The sequence below is a fragment of the Centroberyx gerrardi genome, chromosome 3 (assembly GCF_048128805.1).
Source record: "Centroberyx gerrardi isolate f3 chromosome 3, fCenGer3.hap1.cur.20231027, whole genome shotgun sequence".
Taxonomy (NCBI): domain Eukaryota; kingdom Metazoa; phylum Chordata; class Actinopteri; order Beryciformes; family Berycidae; genus Centroberyx; species Centroberyx gerrardi.
Window position 1 is genome coordinate 26831174 of NC_135999.1, and position 22055 is coordinate 26853228.

General features: G+C 42.3%; 1 protein-coding gene across 3 annotated transcripts in view; it reads right to left on the reverse strand.

The window, feature by feature from the left end:
- LOC139920693 (voltage-dependent calcium channel gamma-2 subunit-like) overlaps positions 1–21846 on the reverse strand; it is a 68713-nt gene extending 46867 nt beyond the window's left edge. The window contains exons 1-3 of one of the 3 annotated variants that reach the window (XM_078291682.1): positions 21839–21846; positions 19588–19609; positions 18123–18318 (exon numbers count right to left, since the gene is read on the reverse strand). In XM_078291682.1, coding sequence (XP_078147808.1) covers positions 18123–18306 — 184 coding nt within the window. In that variant the 5' untranslated portion in view covers positions 18307–18318; positions 19588–19609; positions 21839–21846. Of the gene's footprint in view, positions 1–18122; positions 18343–18757; positions 18772–19587; positions 19610–21838 lie in introns of those variants that run through there. The other 2 variants (XM_078291677.1, XM_078291670.1) reach the window with 2 other exon arrangements.
- Positions 21847–22055: the final 209 nt, after the last annotated feature.

The window sequence follows — 22055 nt, forward strand, 5'->3', positions numbered from 1 at the left end:
CACACAGCCATTCCCTTTGGCTCCTGATGCCTGTAGGATTAGGGAGCAGTCGGCCTGTCAGCACCTCTCCCACCAGGCGTTAAACAGACTGTGTAGAGGTGCCAACAGCTCTCTGCTACACCACACTGGACCGACTATACTGTTACTATACTGTAAAACACTGGACGTGATATAGTGTTACTATACTGTAAAACACTGGACCGACTATAGTGTTACTATACTGTAAAACACTGGACTTGATATAGTGTTACTATATTGTAAAACACTGGACCGACTATACAGTTACTATACTATAAAACACTGGACGTGATATAATGTTACTATATTGTAAAACACTAGACTGACTATACTGTTACTATACTGTAAAACACTGGACTTAGGGTACCATTGATAGTGTAAAATACATGAGTTATTATACAGTTACTATACTGTAAAACACTGGACTTAGTTTAGCATTACTATAGTGTAAAATACATGAGCTTAAAATACTAGACACACTACACTGTTAGTGTACTGTAAAACAACAGACTGACTTTAATGTTACTATACTGTAAAACACTGGCCCTGCAGTTACTATACTGTAAAATATGGGACTTACTATACTGTTACTATACTGTAAAAAAATAGGACGCATATTGTTACTATACTGTAAAATACTGGATTTAGTATACTGTTATTAACATTGGATGAAGTATACTATTACTACATTGAAAAACAGTGGACTCAATGTACCGTTTCTATACTGTTAAACACTGAACTTAATATATGGTTATTATACTGCAAAACACTTGATCTGTTATACTGTTTCTGTATTGTAAAAAATAAACACGATATACTGTTACTATGCTGAAAACACTGGATTCAGTATACTGTTATTATACCACAAACACTAGTTGTAATATACTGTTACTACACTGTAAAACAGTTAAATGTACCATTTCTATACTGTAAAACACTTTCGGACCAAAGACCCATTTATTCAGCAAAGCGCACAATCTGCCCCAACTCCATTTCTGTCTGTTTGTCTACTTCCCTGCAGTCTGTCCTGCACTTACTGCTGCGGACTGTCCTGACACGGCCAAATGCTCTCATATCCACCTACACATATGCACGAGGGCACACACACACACACACACACACACACACACAAACACACACACGCACGTTTGTGATTTTTTTTTTATTATCCTTATTTTGGATAACTATACTTGTCTTGTCTGGGCCAAACATACTGATACTATACTCTAAGGGTGCGATCACACCCACCGTTCATTTTCTTTGCTCTGAATCATAGTGGAAAAGTTTTCTCTGTTGTATTTTTGTATTTGGTTCATTTAGGTTCACGCTGCCAAATTACAAGCAGACCAGAGCTTATAAACAAACGTCACATGACTCAGAAGTAGCATGTATAAACTACATACTAAAATTGTGTAAATTATGGGATTCTTATACCTCGCACACTGTAAAAAACTGACAACAGTATGTGATGGAGTGCGCTGGCCTCATACTGCTCAGTACTGCATATTGTGCTTAGAAGATGACAGAGTTGAGAACAATCTGTATATGCAGAGTCCATCTTCTTTAAAAACACAGTAGACTACAAGTCAGCTAGCATTTGTATGTTGGATTTATGGGCTCGTTGTGGCAGTTATCCATTGTCGTCTTTGATGATTACAATCTGTTGGAAATGCTGTGTTCATATGTAGGTAGGTCTATATTCTGACATTGTGCATGTGGATGCACAAAGTGTACGCATGCCTGTTGTGTGTTAACTATGTATGTCCTTGTGTCCCTGCCATACCTGTATCTATGTATGTGCATGGTGCTGCATGCAAATGTGTTCTGTATATTCCTTTGTATGTGTGTGTGTGTGTGTGTGTGTGTGTGTGTGTGCGTGTGATTGATGTCCCTCCCCTGGTGCGGAGCGGAGTGTGTGTCAGTCCCAGGTGGTGTGTGAGCGCTCGTAAACAGTCTCTTTGATTGAGAGGCCGTGATGCCTGTTTGACAGGCTGGCCTTGTGCTGCCAGCAGAGCCCTGCATCGCCATAGTTACGCAGCATCGTGTGGCCGTGGATACCCAGCACCGAGGAGGAGGAGGAGGAGGAGGAGGAGGAGGAGGAGAGGGGCCACAAAGACTAGGTGGAATTACTGCATTAATCATTTAATAAGGAGCAAAAAGGTTGTTAATTTTCATTACTGATATAGCTAAGGCTGACAAAATTAATATCATGATATATACATATGCAAAATCATTCATCAAAATTGAACTGCATGGTAATAATAAATAATTCTGTCATTTTCAAATAATATTCCCTAATGTGTTTCAGATTTGGTTTCATGGAAAATTAGTATTTGCTTTTTATCATTAATTTAGACAACACACAATTGTGCATCATGATAAGTCAGTATCATTGTTTCATCACATTATGGTTCTATTGAAATTGACAAATGATAATATTGGATTATTGCCTAGCACTAGATGTAATTGATTGTATTTTCGTCACTCAATATTTGTCCCCCACAATGAAATCGGGGGGAGGACTTTAGTCTATTTGTTTGTTGGTCATGCATGATATCTCTGAAACCCTTGATCGGATATGGAAAAAATTTTTTAAAATATAGTGATCGGGCCTAAGAGGGGCGCCACATCATTCGATTGTTTGCCAATGTGTCAGAAGGGATATCTCGGACATCGCTGATCGAATTTTCACAAAATTTGGCAAAAGGATCCATCTTATCACTGGGTTCCAGCACTCTCCACCTGGCGAGCTTATAAATACAACTGATTTTTTTTTTCACCAAAATGTTAGTAATGTAAGCAGGTTTTTAGTGAGCAAACTACCTTAGTAATATTTCATAGGGAGTTGTACTTTTGGTTACGCAATCACTTTGTCGGAGTTGCGGTCACATCTTCTCAAATATAAAAGTTATTGTTCAATGTAACGTTTGAAAAAGTATAATAGAGCACTTGGTTGGGAAATGACAAAATGGATGGATATAAATACTCCCCCTACACTCACACACACACACACATACTAACCAACATATGCACAAGCACATGCACTCGGTATATGGACAAACACACGCACACACACAGATGCAAACACATGCACATTCACACACAGTTTCCCCTCCTTCACTGTGCTGCTGAAGGGGAATACTAAACAGGCTGGCCAGTACGGCAGCATCATGCAGACAGCGCTGTCCTTCCACAGGTCACTGACAGCGTCTTCAGTTAACTTGGGTCAGCAAGACGGTATACAGGCCTTGTTGCATGCATACAGTGTGGGACGCTGCACCTGGTGTGAGTCACTCCAGGAAGGAAGATGTGAGAAACAACATTTCCGTTAGCTAATACTAAAGCATCATGTTTATCAGAAAGAGAAAGAGAGAACCTGTGTTTTTATGTGTGTACGTTCCTGTGTGTGTGTGTGTGTGTGTGTGGGTAAGCGCTCATGCATAGGTGAGGGTGTGTACGTGTGTGTATTACTGTATGTGCATATGTGTGTGTGTGTGTGTGTGTGTGTGTGTGTGTTTGTGTGTATGCGGGTATAGTTTAGCAGTGTCATGATACTGGGTAAAGCCAGCTTAGGCCTGGATCATTAACTTGACTGGCACCACCTTGCACTATAATCCTTATGTGGTCTGTCACATACTAATCCAACTGGCCACATAGACACACAAGCATGCACACACACACACACACACACATATGCACATACAGTAATACACACACATATACACACACACACACACACACAAACAAACATTCTGTAAGTACACAAGCATCCAAGTGAGTGTGTTACAATTTATAAGCTACCGCACACACACTCATGGAAGTTGTCACAAGGATGGAGAGTAGTAGGATCCACACATGTACACACACACACACACACACACACACACACACACACACACACACACACTCACACTTACTTGCCTACCACACCATGTAACACCTCATAATACATCCAAAAAGGTGTATAATGCCCATTTTCTGCCACCATCCATTATGGCAGCAACAGTACCATGTTTCCATTTATTATTTAGATAACCCATCTCTCCCATTCCTGAGCCACTTAGTGTGGAATAACGTTGAATCGCCTTAAACATCACCTTTACACTTCATAGATAATGGATGGTCTCCCTCTCAGGTGGAAACCTCATATCTCCAAATGTCTACTTCTCAGGGCTTAAGAAAAGGAACATTATTTTTAAATTGATGGTTGTGTGTTCTGGAAATTATGCAATGGGTTTTGAAAAGGTTTCATGAGCCAAAGAGTCACAATATTTTTTTCAACCCATAGAGGACGATGTAATTCTTCAATTCAGGCAAACACAAATGAACAAAGTTGGATTTACAGTCAAGGATTTCGGCAACACAATGCTGTTGTGTGCAATGAAAAATAAAACTGCACGCCGGTACAAACACACACTCACACCTCATTCTCAGAAACATATCTCCTGTCACACACACCCCATTCCCTCTCAACCCTGCAGTGATGGAGATTAATAGCAGCGTTTAGAGCCCGCTGAGCTCCACCTGTCCAGGCTGAGGCCCCCAGGGCGGCTCCGGTCTGTGCCCAGGAACGAGAGGCTGTCCTGGGGCAAGATCCATCATGGAGGTCCCTGACAGGCTGGATCTCCGGAGCCAACCTCCACAGCTGGACCACCGACACGGGGCCATCCGTCCAGGACGACAGGCACGCCGAGCGGATCCAACTGGATCAGACTGGATGGCTGTTGGACGGAGGAGTGGAAGGGCTGCAGGGTGTGTGTGTGCGCGTGTGTGTGTGTTTTCACTTGCATACAAGCACACTCATCACCGGTATACGCATGCATATACTTTGATCATGTAGGTGTGCATGATAAAGAGAGAAGGAGAGGAAAAGAGAGACTTAAAATATAATTTAGGCGTCTTCTGCTGTGAATGTGATGTACTGTATATCCTCTGTGGCTGTCACTGCCACTGAATGTATCACTGTTGCACTTTGCACTGTCTATCTGTTGTGTTTATGTTCACGGCTGCATTGAAGTTTCAGAGCAATTTTAATCTGTACTGAAACCAGCAATAAGAGAAACTTTAGAGAGAGAGAGAGTCAGAGAGAGAGAGAGAGAGAGAGAGAGAGAGAGAGAGAGAGAGAGACCAAAGTTACATCTCTGAGGTTAATGGATGAGGTTTCTATAGACCAGGCCTTCCTATCTTTATCTACATCACAACATCCACTCTTTAGATGGACCAATGACACAACCAGACCAAAAGGAGCCCCACTATGTTTCAGGTTTAAGTTACTTGCACATATAAATGATAAAAGACAGAAAAAGACAGACACATTGTGCGGGTGAGGCAAAGAGCCAATCAAGGAACTTATAAAAACATCTCATCCCAAAAGTAAAAAACAAACAAAAGGCAGACGTGAATTGGGCAACTGGAACCAAACAGCATCAGTGTACAAAATACTATTAATGGTACCAAAACAACAAAAGGCTTAAACAGCAAAGTTAGGGAGATAAAAATGAATTACAATAGATGTAGCTGGAATAGTTGTGGCTCCGTTCAGAGGAGTCTCCAAAGTTGCAAGGCGGTTGCAGAACATTGACAGCTGATGTTTGGCAGCTGCTGTGACCTGCCAGTCACTTCTATTACAGTATCAACAACAGAACGCCCACAGAGCGCTGCTGGATGCTGACTGTTTGCCAGCCTCAGTGCAGAGGCAGAACAATGGCAAAAGGCAAGAGAGAGCTCGTATTTTCTTACCTAATCATGCATCATTCTAGGGACACGGGAACATTTTGTTACATCTTTTATTATTTCGATTAGGGAGCTACGGCTCGGACACTTGCAGTCCTGACAATTGTGATGTTGGCAGTGTATGAGAGATTTTATTTTCTACTGTTGTATTCATTACGTCGCTCTGGATAAGAGTGTCAGCAAATGTTTAAAATCTAAAATCTGAATGTAATGGGCTTGATGGGGTTCATTCCAAGCTGCCATATATATTTTCTGGGGGAAAAAAAGTGTTGTTTGATGCTCTGTACTCTGATGTTCAACAATCTGTGTTTCCACCATCTGGAAAAACAGATCATTGGGTAAATGGGTAAGGCAAGGTCTTCCAATAGCTTCCAATAATATTAAAAACTGAGTTGCAACTCATGCCAGAAGTCATTTTATCAGTGTAGGTGTCACATTTTTCAAATGGTGGATGTTTCATTTGGAAAGGAAAGCATTCACATGTTCTCTGTGACAGTATTCTTCTGCCCTCTACCACTATATACTCAATACAACCCGAACATTTTGCTTTTTACTTTCATTGACATTCATTTAATTGATATTAGTCAGATCAGTCAGATCAAATCCTAACTGGCTTCACATTGCTCCAGCACAGTAACAAATGCTTGGCTCCAGGCTGTGAAATGGTCAACAGCATGATGAGCCCTGACAGCCATTCAGAGAAAAAGACACAAATCCACTGGAAGTGATAAATGATGTGCGTCATCTGACACTCCTAATGTGTACGGCAACACTGCAGGATGCAGATCTGAAGCATCACCAGAAGTGGCACCTGCATTTCACCACCGCCATAGGTAACATTAGCATCATATCTAAAGATCCATGGCTTGTTTTCTGCTTCTCTTGATGCTCCAAAACTAAAAAAACAAGGTCGTTTGCCTTGCCACTAGATGTTTATTCCCATTGAACATAATTGTTGCATTGGAGAACACATTTTTCTGCCTTTAGGGTCACGCTCATGAGCAATTCATTTTTGTTAATATAGTCCAATGATCATTATCCAACCAAGAGACCAAGAAACATCACCAGGGCATGAAGACTAGAAGGAAAGTTAACAAGCTTGTTGTCTCCAAAATCCGCAGGATATACAGTTCCACAATTGATTTTCCCAACTTAAAAGTACAGACTGTAATTGGAGCAGTATTGGCATAACCATCTACAGCATTGTTAACCATTATTTCAAGTTGTAGCATCTTTACTATCTTTGTTTTCACAATCAAAATGTCTTTTCCCCCTTTTCCCCTGTCTTTCTGTCAGTAACTGCGGCCGCTTACAGATCCCACTTTGTAATCAGATGACTTTTGAATCACTGAATCTGATTGCTTGTAATCCATCACTTCCCATCCCACCATATCACTCAATGAAGCTTCAGATAAAGAGGCAGTGTGCATTTTTTGTAATCAGATTACATGTAATTTGCTAGTCCCCATCCTCACATATCTCTGACTGGCACTTTATATAAGAATTTTTTCTAAACATTTTACGTTTGTAATCAGATTACATGTAATTTGTGCGCCCCATCCCCTGAATCACTTACTGGAGCTTTAGATAAGGAGGAGGTGTGTATTTTGTTTTGTGAGCAGATTATTTTTGTAATCTGATTCCACGTAATTTGTTACTCCCCATCCTGGCATATCACTGACTGGGGCTTTAGATAAAGAGGCAGTGTGTCGCTGTAGCGGCAGTGTGGAGAGGTTCTGTTGACGATCAGCACAGCACAGCTAACGAAGCTGATGGCTATTAGCATAATTAATGTCATCGCCGTAATGCACTCCAATCCTGAGACAGCACCGAGACTGCCTCGTGCATTGGCATGCATACCCAGGCGCACGCACACCCTCACACACACACACACACACACACACATATATATATATACATAAGCCTACATGCATGCACACACACGCACAGATACACATACATTGGCATGCATACTCAGGAACACACATACACATACACACGCAAGCATGAAAGCACACACACACACATAATCAAATCTGCATTAGAACTCAAGGCTGAATGTAAATGTCGTGTGTGTGTTTTCTTCTGGTCTAATTCTAAAGCCAACATGTCACTGTGATGACAACACTGAAACAGTAACTCACCGCTGGTATCTGGAAATCACATACATCTTGTCCTGAGCATTAAAATAAAAGCATGCACTATGACGTATTATGTTAAAAGCCGGGGCAAGATAGGTTAGATAGAACGTAGGCCTGTGTGTTAAAGATAGCACAGGGAGCCTGAGGGGGTGTGACAGCAAACCAAGGCTGCCTGCTCTCTCTCTCTCTCTCTCTCTCTCTCTCTCTCTCTCTCTCTCTTCTTTCCTTCTTTTCTCCCTCTTTTTCTCCCTCCGCAACACCTCTGTCTCTCCTTTCTCCCTGGCCGTGTTCGGAACCGCATACTAACGGCATACTAACGTACTATTCATACTAAATATGACGTGAAATTGAGTATGTAGTGCGTTCCAACTGCATAGTATGTGAATTTTGTGTACGTGAGAAATGCCCGGATGTATACTAGATTAGCAAGAATTCCTGAGTATGCGGCGTGAGCTTACTGGACATACTCAACCGCCCCAAAATGCATTGCGTCTCTTCAGACTGCGGAATGGCGGACTGCGAGGCAGATGGTCCTGGCACCAGCCAGCGACAGAGCGCGTACAAATGTGAGTAACCAAACTGTAATACGGCTTGTATGTGGTCAAATAATATTCGAATGACGGGGTTTATATTCACAATAATAATATTTAATAATATAGCATAACGTTAGAGGTTAGCGAGTTGGCTAATAACACCATAGTTAACTACAACTGAGCTGTAAATGTGGACGTGTGTTTAGTTAGATCTAGCTAGACACATTCTCTGTAAAGTCCTCTGAGACATGCTTGTGATAAAGGGCTATATAAATAAACTTGACTTGACGTGTGATGGGTAACGTTAACCGTGATTAATAACGCCGTATCGTTGTTCCTTTCTTCAAGGGACTGATGAAGACATCGAGCGCCTTATAAAATGGAGAGCTAAAAATGAGGACCAGTTCACCGGCAGGCGCAATGCTGCCATGAAAGGCTTTGAGTAAGAAAATTAAGTGTTGTAATTTTCATGTCATGGCTCATTATAAGTTACTGTTCTGCTCTCCTGAGATGTATAATTGTACATATTGCTGGTGACCAGTTAGTTTTGTCGTTAAGGGATCATTGCAATGAGCATAAGGGTGGGAAATTAGCACCAGCCACCAGCCAAATGCTGGTAAAATATGAAAGTGGCTGGTAGATTTGAGACACAATATAATGATTTACTATTTAGTGGCTGGTGAATTTGAATATTTATCTGTCAAAAAGATGGAGCGCCACCTGGTCTTCTGCACCCCAAATGCCCTCTCCACCACACACCTTGCCCTGGACAGCCTTGTGTTGTACCTGCCCTCAACAGCATTCCGGACAGGCTCACGGAATGGGGTCATCAGGCAAATGGGTTGAGCCAAGCAGGGATCCGTCACCTATGAGGCACCATCCTGGAGGTGGGTACAGCTGGTGCACATACAAGGGGCTGCACCTGAGGACCCTGGCATCGTGCACACCGCCAGGGAAGCCCACGTGGACATCCAGAAAGCGACCCTTGTGGTCACAGACGGTTTGAAACTGGATGGAGTGGAACACCCATCTATGCTCCCTGCCACATTGCTGAAAGCTGGGGAACCAGACAGCTGCTGGAACCCAGCCCCGATTTCCTCCAGCTCATCCCTGTTGGGGAAGCGGATCAGCCTCCTAAACCTGCCTTGGATGCCCTTGCTGACCCGGTGCACCATGTCGTGACACGTGGTGCGGGGAATGTCAAAGGCCTCTGACACAACCCTGTAGGATGTGGCACTAGCCAACCAGTACACAAATACAAGAACCTCAAATGCCTTCCCCCATCCATGGTCGGTGATATTTATGAAATTATTTAGATTGACTATTTATTCTTATAATTTATTTGTCTATTAAATGATTTATGATTACTATTTATTTTGCTTATTAGTTACTTATTTGTTTATATATCTATTGATGATCAAACATACTGTATGTATCAATTTCTATGATCATGTAATGAGGCCTTTTTCACTTTTAGAAATGTTTGATGCATGAAGATTAAATGATCACTTTAAAGATTAATTTATTCATGAGTCTGTCAGTGTTCTGATGCTATAAGAGATTGTAATTTAAGAAGATTCTCACTTTTTCTCTCATCTCAACTGTTCACATCACATTAATATACTGGGAGCTAGTGAGCTGACTGAAACTATCACTATCAACTATTATCAGCTCACTAGTTGACTGATAGTTTAACTAACAATCAGTTTTTAATTCGGCTGATCATCTTTCTCAGGAGGTTCTTGTTTCTCAATCAATGTTTAGATCCGAAGCTTTCAGAGGTAAGTTGCCATGAGCAAAAGAATAGAAAAGTTTTGTAACATGTTCACATCAATATTAACATTAACGAATAATATAGATACTAACCAGAGAACATTTCTCTGAAAAGTGATAAATAAATATGATCATTATATAAATTGATGCAAGTCAATTCACCAGTTACCAGGCCATTTTAATACATTTATATTTATTGAAATGTGGTGATATCTGTACATATAGAGCCCCAGAGGCAGCGCTGTTGTTCTGTCCAGTAAAAACATGAAGCTTCACTTTACATTCAAACTAATGTGGCAGCTACAATTGTTAGATTTCTTCTGTGAGACCAACATTTATCTTCCAAAAGGAATTATATCATATATCAAAATGCTACGGAAACATTAGAGCCAGAGGTCTAATCACCAAAGAGCCGCACAGACCAGTTCATCGGATCGTGTTCTCCCCGGTATGACGACGGACGTTGACCGGCCGATCAGCTCAGGAGTCGGGCTGCTAGCAGCTGAGATGACCGGCTGGTCCCGGCCAGCGGCTCCCATAGGCGGCTCCTCAGATCTCCGAAAACGTCGGTGCAGATTTCCAAACAGGCGTTATTTGGATAAACTGACCACATATTGGGAATCTACATGGTTACTTTCTCGCCTGAAAAAATATTAAAACTTAATAAAGTGACATATTAACAGTCGTAGAGCCAAAATTACAACAGCTTTTAGCCTGCTTTAAAATCCCCGCTATCGCTGCCGGCTGGTGCGAAATGCATTCTGGGATACTTGGCTGTATACTTCAATGTGAACAGTCTGCTGATAATGGCATACTTAATTTCATATTTAGTAGGCAGTATGCAGTACATACTCATTGAGTATTTAGTAGGCAGCACGTTAGTATGCGGTTCCGAACAGGCCCCCTGTCTTTTCTTTCCCTCTCTTTTTCCTCATTCTCTCTCCCCCCACACCTCTCTCTCCCCCACACCTCTCTCCCTCCCTCTCCCTCTCTCCCTCCCTCTCGCTCTCTCTCTCTCTCTCTGCACCACTGCTATAAAGCCACAGTAGCTAGGAAGACGAAGCACATGGAGTAAGCTGCAATGTGGATCTCTCTCTGATTCCTCTCTGCTCTCATCTGTTTCAAGTCTTTGGTGCTATAAGGACATGGAGCTAGCTTAGAGTGCTAGCTCACTACAACACAAACCGACAATTTTTTTTAGCTATAGCAAAAGAAGCTCATATCACATGGGGTGAGCTGGGGAGGCTAAATTCACATCCATGATCTGACACCATTTTTCTACCTGTGGCAATATTTCATCCTTTCCATCGACTTTCCAACAAACCCGTCAATTTTGTCAGTAAAACCACAAACAAGCTACCGGTTAACAATGTCAAAGTACCGCCAACAGGGAATAAATGTTTTCCGCACACTATGACCGATTTATTCAGATGACTGACATGTTTTTATTCATAATTATGCGAGTAAAAAAACAAAAAGAACAACACATTTTGCATCACTGCTTCTTTAGGCTCGCTCATATTCACTAATTGAGTGCAGGTGTGATCAACCATGTGACCATATCATGTGATAAGGTCAAAGATAGATAGGCCTTTAAATACTAAATATAAAATACTTTCAGCCAAAAGTTCAAACATTATAATTTTGTTCTCATCTAAACATTTTGCCATTTTAGTTTTTACAAAGACTCACAAAGCCTAATAGCAGTGGACACATCAATTCTAGATGGAATAATTTCATAAAAACACGAGTCCTAAGTTGGTGAGCAACTACAACATTTATACTAGGCTCTAATTTGGACACAAAGCACAATATCTACAATCATCCAGGCTAGACATATGTATTGCAATTAATAGAATATAGTACACGTACAGTATTTCCTCTTGCAAATATAACATAAAATACAGAAACATGAGCCTATAATATGAGCAGCAAAATGGCCTTTGTATACAAGACTGTACACAGAAAACTCTCCATTTAGATTGTTCTAACCAAGGACTGTGGATAGTGGGGGGGCTCTATTATAGACTCAACTGTCCCTATGGCAGGATTACCTCTAGAAACAAACAGGTAAATACCTATAATAAAGAAGCACTCAGGTCAAGGGTTTCATTAAGATCATGAGGTTCCACAGCGTTCAATACAAAGATCCAATCAGCTTCTCTTCTCATCAACTTTTTGATGATATTACCTCCTCTGGGACTGGGAGAAAATCTTTCTAGTGAGGCTGCAGATCCATGATTCCTCTATTTGTAATGTCTGGCAATTGCATAATCCATATTTCCATTATGAATAGCTGTGTTTTAAGGGTTTTAAATTACGTTTAGTTTGACCAGTAGGCTGTAGATAAGCTCACATGGGCATATCAGCATATAAATAACATGGGTGGACATGCAATTGATGAATTCTTACATTTTGCACCTGTATGGAGCTGGTCTAGTCTTAGTATTGTGGATGTTAGAACAGTGTGGGCATCTCCCACATTTATAATTACCAAAAACTTCTGAGAGCCAATTGGTGTCACTAATGGTGTCTCTGCACATAGAAGAGAAAACATAGTGCAGGTTTTCCCTCTCTTGTAGCAAAACCTGGGTTCAGATAAAGCTAAGCTGTGTGCTGTGGGCTTGTATCACATTTGAGGATCTTCCAGTGTTTCTTGATACCTCCTTGGGCACATTACTTTGCCCAAGGAGCTTTACCTCCTTGGACACATTACTGTATTCAGACACAAATGCAACCTAGTAGTTCTCCATTATCAAAGGGATTCAGTAGCAGCTGTCTGTCAATAAGGCTCACTCCATTAATGGCTCTACTAATAACATCCATCTCATATCCCCTTACAATGGGAAAGTGTGGCCATCTCTTCTCTCTTCACCTTAAAATTATCATTGCTGCAAATGCATTTCGGGATGTTTTTAATCATTTGTGTAGGATGGCAAGTGAGCATGCAAAATAGTGTCTCTATCTGTCTCTTTTTGAAATATTGAATTGTCTTTTTTCATGAATCTAAATCAACAGGTCCAGGAAGTTTACTGTCATCGTGTCATATCATCATGGTAAATTGCAATGTCGGCTATGTCTGTATGGCTGATATAGTCTTTGTATTGAAACAGTTCATCGTTAGAGCCCATCCAAATCCCATCCAAATGTCATCAATGAATCTGGAATTTTGAAAAATAAAATATTACTATTTACAATTTCTGCTGGAGAAAATGAAGTTCTCCCGATAGACCCATAAATAATTTAGCGTAGTTAGGGGCAAGTGGGGAGCCCATACTTTCTGAGATATTTCCAGCGCAGCTACAGTGGAGTTTGATAGTAGAACATTTTTCAGCGATTTAAAACCTCAACTGTAAACGTCAGGTTTTGGTGTCAGTCCCTCAGAATCAAAGAGAAAGAGCTACTTTCTACAGCCGCCATTTTGCACCGACGTTCAACAATCATACAGGGAGAAATCCATCGTAGAAGAGGAGAGAGACCTATTTCTCCCCAGACAGCAGCCTCAATAGACCAGAACGCAATGCAGCCACAAGACATGATGCATTTTGCATAAAGGGCGAGACTCTCACTCTCACTTCCTGGCATGTTCTCTGGGGGTTTTCGAAAGGCATTCTGGGAAATGTAGGAAATCACTAACTGAAGTAGAAGTAGACCAGGGAGGTTGAGGGAAAGTGGGTACACCAAAACATAAAATTACAACACATCACAAAATAATGATATATAACCGTGTAAGAGTATCAGTGGGTGCATTTTTCCTACTCCTTTCATACTCAGTATATAGTATAATAATGAATAATTTTTGTATATAATAATTAATGTATAATTATACAGTTGATGCAGCACTTCTGAAAACAGAAGTTACAAATAAGTTACATTATTTATGTAACACAAAACAGAAGTTACAAAGGTATTAACATTTGGACAATAAAAAATAAACATAATAGAAAAATAAGTGAGAAAAAAGACAACAAAATGCAAGATAAAACATGCAAGTCAAATTATGAAAAGGCCTTTTTGTACAATGGGTTTTAAGGGGTGATTTAAAAGATAACAGTGAATTAGCCAGTCTGCAGGTCGTTCCACAGCCTAGGGGACCTGATGGCAAAAGCCTGGACGCCTATATCTTTTTCCTTTAGCCTAGACCTGGCCCTGCCTGAGGATGTAAGGCTGCACTCCGGCTCATAAGAGGTTAAAAGGTCAGAGATGTAACTAGGGGTAAGGCCTTGACAAGCCTTGAAAGTTATCAATAAAATGGTGGAATTAAATCTAAAACTGAAAGGGAACCAATGTAACTGGGTTCCCGTCTTCTAGTCCTGGTCAAAAGCCTTGCTGCAGCAATTTGAACAGTTTGGAGCTGAGCCATGGCTTGTTGTTTAAGGCAGGTAAATAAGATGTCACAGTAGTCAAGAGAAGAAGACATAAAAGCCTGTATGCCTATCTCTATGTGACTGAGACACAGGACAGATCAAATTTGGCAATATTCTTTAGTTTGAGAAAGTGTATTATTGCAAAAATCACAGTTTTTATCAGTAAATTATATACCTGAACTTTGTTGGTCTCTCTTTACACGCGCATGAAAAAACTCATGAAGACCCAGAAATGATTGAATCTGCTACATTAGCTAATAACGTTAAGAAGATAAAGTTAGCTGAGCTCAGGATGTTCTCATTGCAAAGTAGCGGCACAGTGAAGCTGGACAGTTTAACATTATGAAGTCAATTAGTAAAAACATGAGGAAGGACGCCCGCAAGAAGAGAGCATGGCGTGATGTACTAGTTTTATAAGGATCTGAAGTGATGAATTATCCAACATGGATGCTAAATTAAGACATGATATCAGTGATGGAACAACACCAGGAACTGAGCAGGCTTCATGACTAAGCAGGTTAGAGTGGGCATAAAATTACATAAATAAATAAAGAAATAAACTAGAGAATCTGACAATGTTGTGTGAATTGTGGGTTTAATTTCCATTTCAAGATGAGCCGACAGTGAATTGGCACAAACCCCTACTGATAGAGATACAGAGTTAATGACAAATCCATCTGTAAGAAGAATTGTTTGTAAAAAGCCAAGTTTTGTTCTTTTCACCTGTTGGAAATTATAATGACTGGTCTAGGAGCTACGGGTTGAAAAAGCTTTATGTTGCATTACACACTTTGGTTCTTCTGTATAATGTTCAGCAAAGAATTGTCTGCAGTACTAATGCAGGTTAGATGCAGGATAAACGCTTGAATAGAGACTTCTGCAATGGCTGCCACTGTAATCAGTACTAATGTAGAATAGATAAAAAGATAAACGCATGAGGTGGGACTTCTGCAATGGCTGCCACTGTAGCTAAATGATCACCCGCAAAGTAAGGTTCAGTTTCTCCTAGAATGGACAGTCATGTGCTGTCGAGGCTCTGCGATGTTGTGGCAGTGGAAAGAGAGAAAGAAAGAGAGGAAGAAAGAGAGGAAGAGAGAGAGGAAGCAGGGTCTCTGAGGTCACGACAAGCGAGCGTCGCGTCACAGCGTCCCCGCTCTGTCACCGAGCCGCGACAGAGCGATGTCAGACATCAGCACACGCATGAGCGCACTCACAAACACACACACACACACACACACACACACACACACACACATACACACATACAAGCACACATTACATAAATAAGAGGTAGGTACACATTATCGTGAGCAAACCTGGCCAAACAAATGCATCAAACCACCAAGATGGACTGATAGAGCAACATGTGTCGTTACACTATCTACTCCTTTTATGCTTAACTGAGATATAGGAGGCTTTTGCACACACACACACACACATATACACACACATTACATAAATGTGTGGTAGGTGCACTTTATTTTAGGCAAACCTGGCTAAAAACGCATCAAACCACAGACACACAACACAAATCCACACACAATGTCTCATGACCACAACAGAAACATATCACCACACTAACACCGACCATTTCTTTTCTCTCTGAGTCTGAAACGGGGTTTTCGGGGGTGAACACCCAAAAACGCTCCTTGAAAGTTGTGATGTTGCAGGTTTTATATGATGGGAGGAACGAAGAGGGGTATTATTGGTTGGAATTTTTATCTACAGCTACTGGTGTGGCAACAGTTTTCTGAAGGAAGATTTTTTATTTTTTTTGTTAATTAGTGTTAAATATGTGTGAGTTATGATGTGGACAATTAGCTAACAAGGTGAAAAAAGTAATTTTTAATTTCATTGTGACTTGAAATATGTCGTCTAGGCAACTGGGTCAAAGTTAGATTCTCTTTCTGTGTCTTTCTCTCTCTCTCTCCCTTCCTCCCTCCCTCTCTCTCCCTTCCTCCCTCTCCCTCTCTCTCTCTCTCTCTCTCTCTCTCAGACATCCACATACATAACGACAGACAGACAGCAGCTATTCCTGAGGCAATTGCTGAAGGAAGATCAATAAAGTCAATGGGAGAAATCATACAAGTGTACTGAATCTGTGTCATCATCACATGGCTTCGTCCTGTGAATCAGGTGAATCTGGGACAAAGTGTTGTGAGATTCAGGATGAGGACGGCTCACACAGGTGTGTTACATGTATGTATCTGTGTCTTATGCCTATGCAGGGTGTAGGTGTACTCTATGTGTGTGTATGTGTGTGTGTGTGCACTTGTTTTGCTATCCTAACTAGCTGGAGTTTTAGGGTTAGGGTTAGTTACTTTTGGAGTGAGGATATTTTTGCAAAGTGAGGATATTTTGGCCGGTCCTCTCTTATTCAATTAATAGGGTTAGGACTTGGTTTTAGGGTTAAGGTTAGAATTAGGATTAGGTTTAGTTTAGGGTAAAGGTTAAGGTTAGTCAGGTAGTGGTGAGGGTTAAAGTTAGGATTAGGGTTCGAATTTAGTCAGTGGAAGGTCCGCAACGTATAGTAACACGAACGTGTGTGTGTTTGTGTGTTGGAGAACCAAATCTTAACATCTAGTTTGTATTTTCATCAGTCAGTCTTGGCAATAGCGATGTCATGTCTTTTACAAATGTGTTTGTCTTTTAGTCTCTCTGTCTCTGTCTCTGTACAATGGTAAGAATAACATTTAGGCTTATAGCTTATAGACTAGTGGCCATATGAGTCACCTACTGTCCAATACTGGGACGGTGTGTATCTCGTGGGTCTGGTGTGTTACTTTGCTGGGCGAGCCAAGCCGCTCTCTGCTGGGACAATTAAATGGCCAATCTGCACACCAGCCATGACCGGCCAAATGACCCCCCCCACCCCCCCCCCCCACCCCGCTCCCAAACAGGAAAGCAACCAAAAACACCATTTGGTTGATGCTTTATCCAAATCACCTCATAGGACTGCAAAGAGCTTCATTAGAAAAAGCTATGAAAAAAAATATCTCATTCATCGGTCAACATTTCAAAAATATGAGCTATAAAATCATGTTAAACACTTTGTAAACAAAGGTATTTATTTAGCTACCACTTTTAGTTTCTTGCTCGCGATCGGTTTGTAAGCGAAGGCTGCCGCAATTTTAAGATGGAAGATGAACCATTTTGGAATTAAACTCTTTGGATATTTTCTCTGCAGAGGAGCAAAGGACCAGTAATACTTGAAAAATCAGGATGTGATGTCACAGGATGCTGACAAGGACCAGGAAGTGTGTGTACGCATTCAGTAGGGAAGGGTGGAAAAGATAGATAGATAGATAGATAGATAGATAGACAGCAAAGGAGAGAAGAGAGAGGTGTGTGTGTGTAGGTGAGAGAGTGAATGTACGCATGTGTGCATATGGATGTACAAGTGTGGGCGTGTGTGTGTTTGTGTAGGCATGTGTGTGCAAAGGTATGTGTGTTTGTGTGTGTGTGTGTGTGTGTGTGTGTGTATGAATCGATCTGTGAGTGCATGTGTGTGTGTGTGTGTGTGTATATATGGTTCCTCCAGTTCCTCGCCGGCTTACCTTCCAGGCAGCAGGTCCTCCAGAGGCCCGAGTGCGTCATCACCTCCTCGTTCTTCTTGCTGGTCTCGTTCTCGTTGGTGCTCTTGATCTTGCAGACGCCGCGCGAGTACAGCCAGTAGTCTGTCCCCACGGCGATGGTCATGAGGCTGAAGGCGGCGAAGGCCCCCACCGTGGTCAGCAGCATCTGAACTCCGCGGTCAAACACGCCCATGTTGCCGCATTCCACGAAAGGGGGGCCCCCTTTCCTCTTGACGTACAGGAAGTAAATATTTGTGAGTTTGCGTCGCCACGCCAGCTCGGAAAACGGGGGGTGGACGGCGTCGGGCGGACGACGGTAGCGGGGGACCGCTGGGGGGGTGGGGGAGGCAGGGGAGCTCGGGGGAAATCGTATGGTTGGTTTTGGGGCGGGGCGGCGGAGCAGGTGAGAAATGAGATGAGGGTGGAGGCTCTGCGGGGCGTCGAGGAGCGGAGGGGCGGCTGTTCGGCCCGGCGGAGGGCTCGAACGGCGGGCTTGGGCGAGGATGACAGAACCCGCAACCACAAGGGCTTTGAGTTTCTAGTCCTCAAGCGGCAATAAGTTGCCCTGCTCTGGAAAAAAAAATGTTGACCTAAAAACACAGGCTTCTAGCAGATCCCACCAGAGACTTGGTCTGGGATCGAGGCCTACTTTGTTCAGTTGGAGCACTGAAGGCCTCTGAACGTCAAACTCTGAAAAAGACGGAGGTAATGAGAAGATGGCGGGTTTTGATTGGTTGCTCTAAAGTTGTCTTAGGCCTGAATTTGCCTTTCTGAGCTAACTAAAGCAATTCTGTGTATTACAATCCTCACAGCTTCGATGGAGATGGGTGTAGTGATCTGCATGTAGCGGCTGCTTTTCCCTCTATAGGCCTTCATGTACAGCCAACTCTGTCATTCTTATGCTCACACACTCAAACACACACACACACACACACACTCGCATGCAGGCTCGCTCACTCACAGACCCAAACTTTCGCTCACACACACACACCTGTACATGGACGAGCACACGCATGCATGCAGTGTGAATCCAGATTGAATGGGGATGGAGAAGCAGGGGATGTGGTGGTGGTGGGAGGAGGAGGAGGAGGAGGAGGAGAGGAGGGGGGGGGGGTTAAGACTAACACAGCTGGCGGCCTGATTTCTTTAAAATGGCCCAAAAAAAGGCAAAGCCAGAGACCTCCAAACGACGATGACACTCAAATCAGGTCGAGATCTGACTCCCTTGTTGAAACCCTATGGATCAGTTTCAATGAATTATGGAGTCTTATCTTATGCATTTCTGAATAATCAGGCTATCAAATATATTCTGTGGGAAGAGGGTGACGGGAGACAGACAAGACAGACAGACAGACAGGCAGGCAGGGCCCAGGATATGTCAAAAAATAAAGGGATTGGATATGCTGAAAGAAATGAAAGAACAGATTCAAATGAGCAGAATCAAACGCTCCCCCCAAATCAACGACGGACTGATAAATAAAGCCAAATAATCAGCCGGTACCATGACTGCCATGAAAACCAGCCATTCCTTTGGAGGAGAAGAGAAAAGAAACCAACCAGGGACGATCAACCCCCGTCTCCAAATAAAAGAATCAAGCCAAGGGGGGGGAGAAAAATATATATATGAAGTGGTGAAAATCAAACGACAGCCCGCTTAGTTTTCCTTTTTCCTAAAATTCTGATCCCCAGTTTCCATATGTGGTCCCTAGACCTTTTTCCGGCGACAGTGGAAATCTGCTATAGGGAGATACAGGCAGAGGTACCGACGGCACACCGCGGAGAGAGGGGCGCATCCAGGCGGAGAGGCCGAGCATCACCGGTCATGGAGCCGGCCGGAGGGATGAGGAGGATGCGGAGGGATGGATGGAGCTTCCCGGAGCGTCGGAGCCTGTTCCTCCCGTATCCAAGCGATCCTAGACGGTTATATCACGGCCACAGACCCGGAGCCAACGCGCGCGCACACACACACACAGCCTTTCTGTCATCAAATATATATATATATATATAAAAACATCCAAAATCATCAAAACCAATGATTTGTGTTTTTTGCAAGGCTGCCAGGCGGGGAAATGATGTGCGCAAAAAAAATATAAAATGATCAAGTCGGGTAACACATCAATCCTATTGGTTTCCTCGTTTTTCTTCGCAGAGCTGAGATAGAAGTGGAGAGAGGAGAGGAGAGGAGAGGAGGAGGGGGTGGATGATGGTTAGAAGCAGAGGATGAAAAAAATCGACACAACCACAGAGAGAGAGAGAGAGAGAAAGAGAGAGAGAGAGAGATGCTCCGTGCGCAGCAGCACTTTACGCAAAAACAAGCGCGCTGCAAAAAATGTCCATCTTAACAAGTCATTTAATCTAGTACTGCATCTCAAAATCGTAGTTTCCTTAAAACGGGTGGGGGGAAATGGGGTGAAATAATTCCACTTGTTTCGAATAAAAATCACGTTGTTTCCAGACTTTTCTTGTATCAAGAGTCATTTTCTTGACCTGCTCTATTCTGCTTCTGTTTCAACAAATGAAGCTATACTGCAAACAGGTGTAATTACCTGACACCTATTGACAGAATAGAATATGTCACTTGTTTTAAGGAAATAAATGACTAAATGACTTGTTAAGAGGGATATTTTTTGCAGCGCGGTTGCTTTAAATTGCTTTGCGGGGGCCAAGAAGGCTGAGGACGGAGCGCTGAATCTGGGGTTAGAGGAGCACATTGTGTGTCTTCTATTTTTTGCCTGGTCCGTCTCTGGCGGGCGGGTGATGATGCGTGATTGCACCCCTCCTCCCCCCCGCTCCCTAAAAGAAGAAAGCACATTTTCCCCACGTTTTGTTTTGGTCTACTGGTTGAAGAGGTCGTCTTTCAAGCCCCCTTGTCAGCGAGCGTCCGCCCTGCTGAAGTGTCCTTGAGCAACACGCTGAATAGCAACCCACCAGCTGCAGGGTGCTGCTGTGTCGCTCAGCCTGACCTCTGACCTTCCTGAGGGGGCAAGAGAAAAGACAATTTCCTGACCGGGATCAATAAAGTGTCACGTTATTATCACCATCTGATGGTGTATTTTAATTTCCTGGTCAGAGGAAGAAATGAGAGGGTTTGGATGGGTCCAACAGAAATAGACGGGTTAGGTTGTAAAGCCCAGCGATCCATGTTTGATTCTGTCTGTTTCCTGTCCCCATGTCTCACACACAAATAGGCAATATTTCCAATAATGAAAGAAAAAAAATTGGTTTCACTTATACTTCAGATTAGTTTTAGAGACAAGTTCCAAACAGTACAAAAATATACAAATAAAGTCATTTGGAAAAATACAGTATATTTTAAGTGGCCAAAATATAATTGCTTGCAGATACATATACAGTATAGGCTATATGTCATCAACAGTACATAGAAAGAAAATGTATTTTCATTGTCCAGAATCTACCAGAAATTAATGTCATCTATATGTGCAAATGCATTTTATGTATTTTGAAATATACAGTATCTCTAAACATATTCTGTTTTTGTTTTTTTTTCCAATATAGGTTCATAAACCTCAGTCAAAAAATGCACAAGCAGCATATCACACGAAGCTACTGACTAAAGCATGTAACTGGGAGGGTTTTGTGTTGCTGCTGTCACACACTTCTCACTTCTCTCCCTCTCGCTCCTTCATGCTGCTGAAATGGACGGATCCCTCACTGTGGCCTACTGGATCCTGATGCACGGCAAGTGTCTCCCTCTTGTGATAGGCTGCTTTGTGGGCATATTGACATTTTCATGGGGATTGCCAGGGACACACACACACACACACACACACACACACACACACACTTGGTGCAGCAGGGTGGCCTAGTGGTTACAGAAACCGTCTTTCACCTGGACATGTCAGCAAACATCCACCCTGCTGAAATGTCTTTGACCAAGACACTGAATCCCCTTCA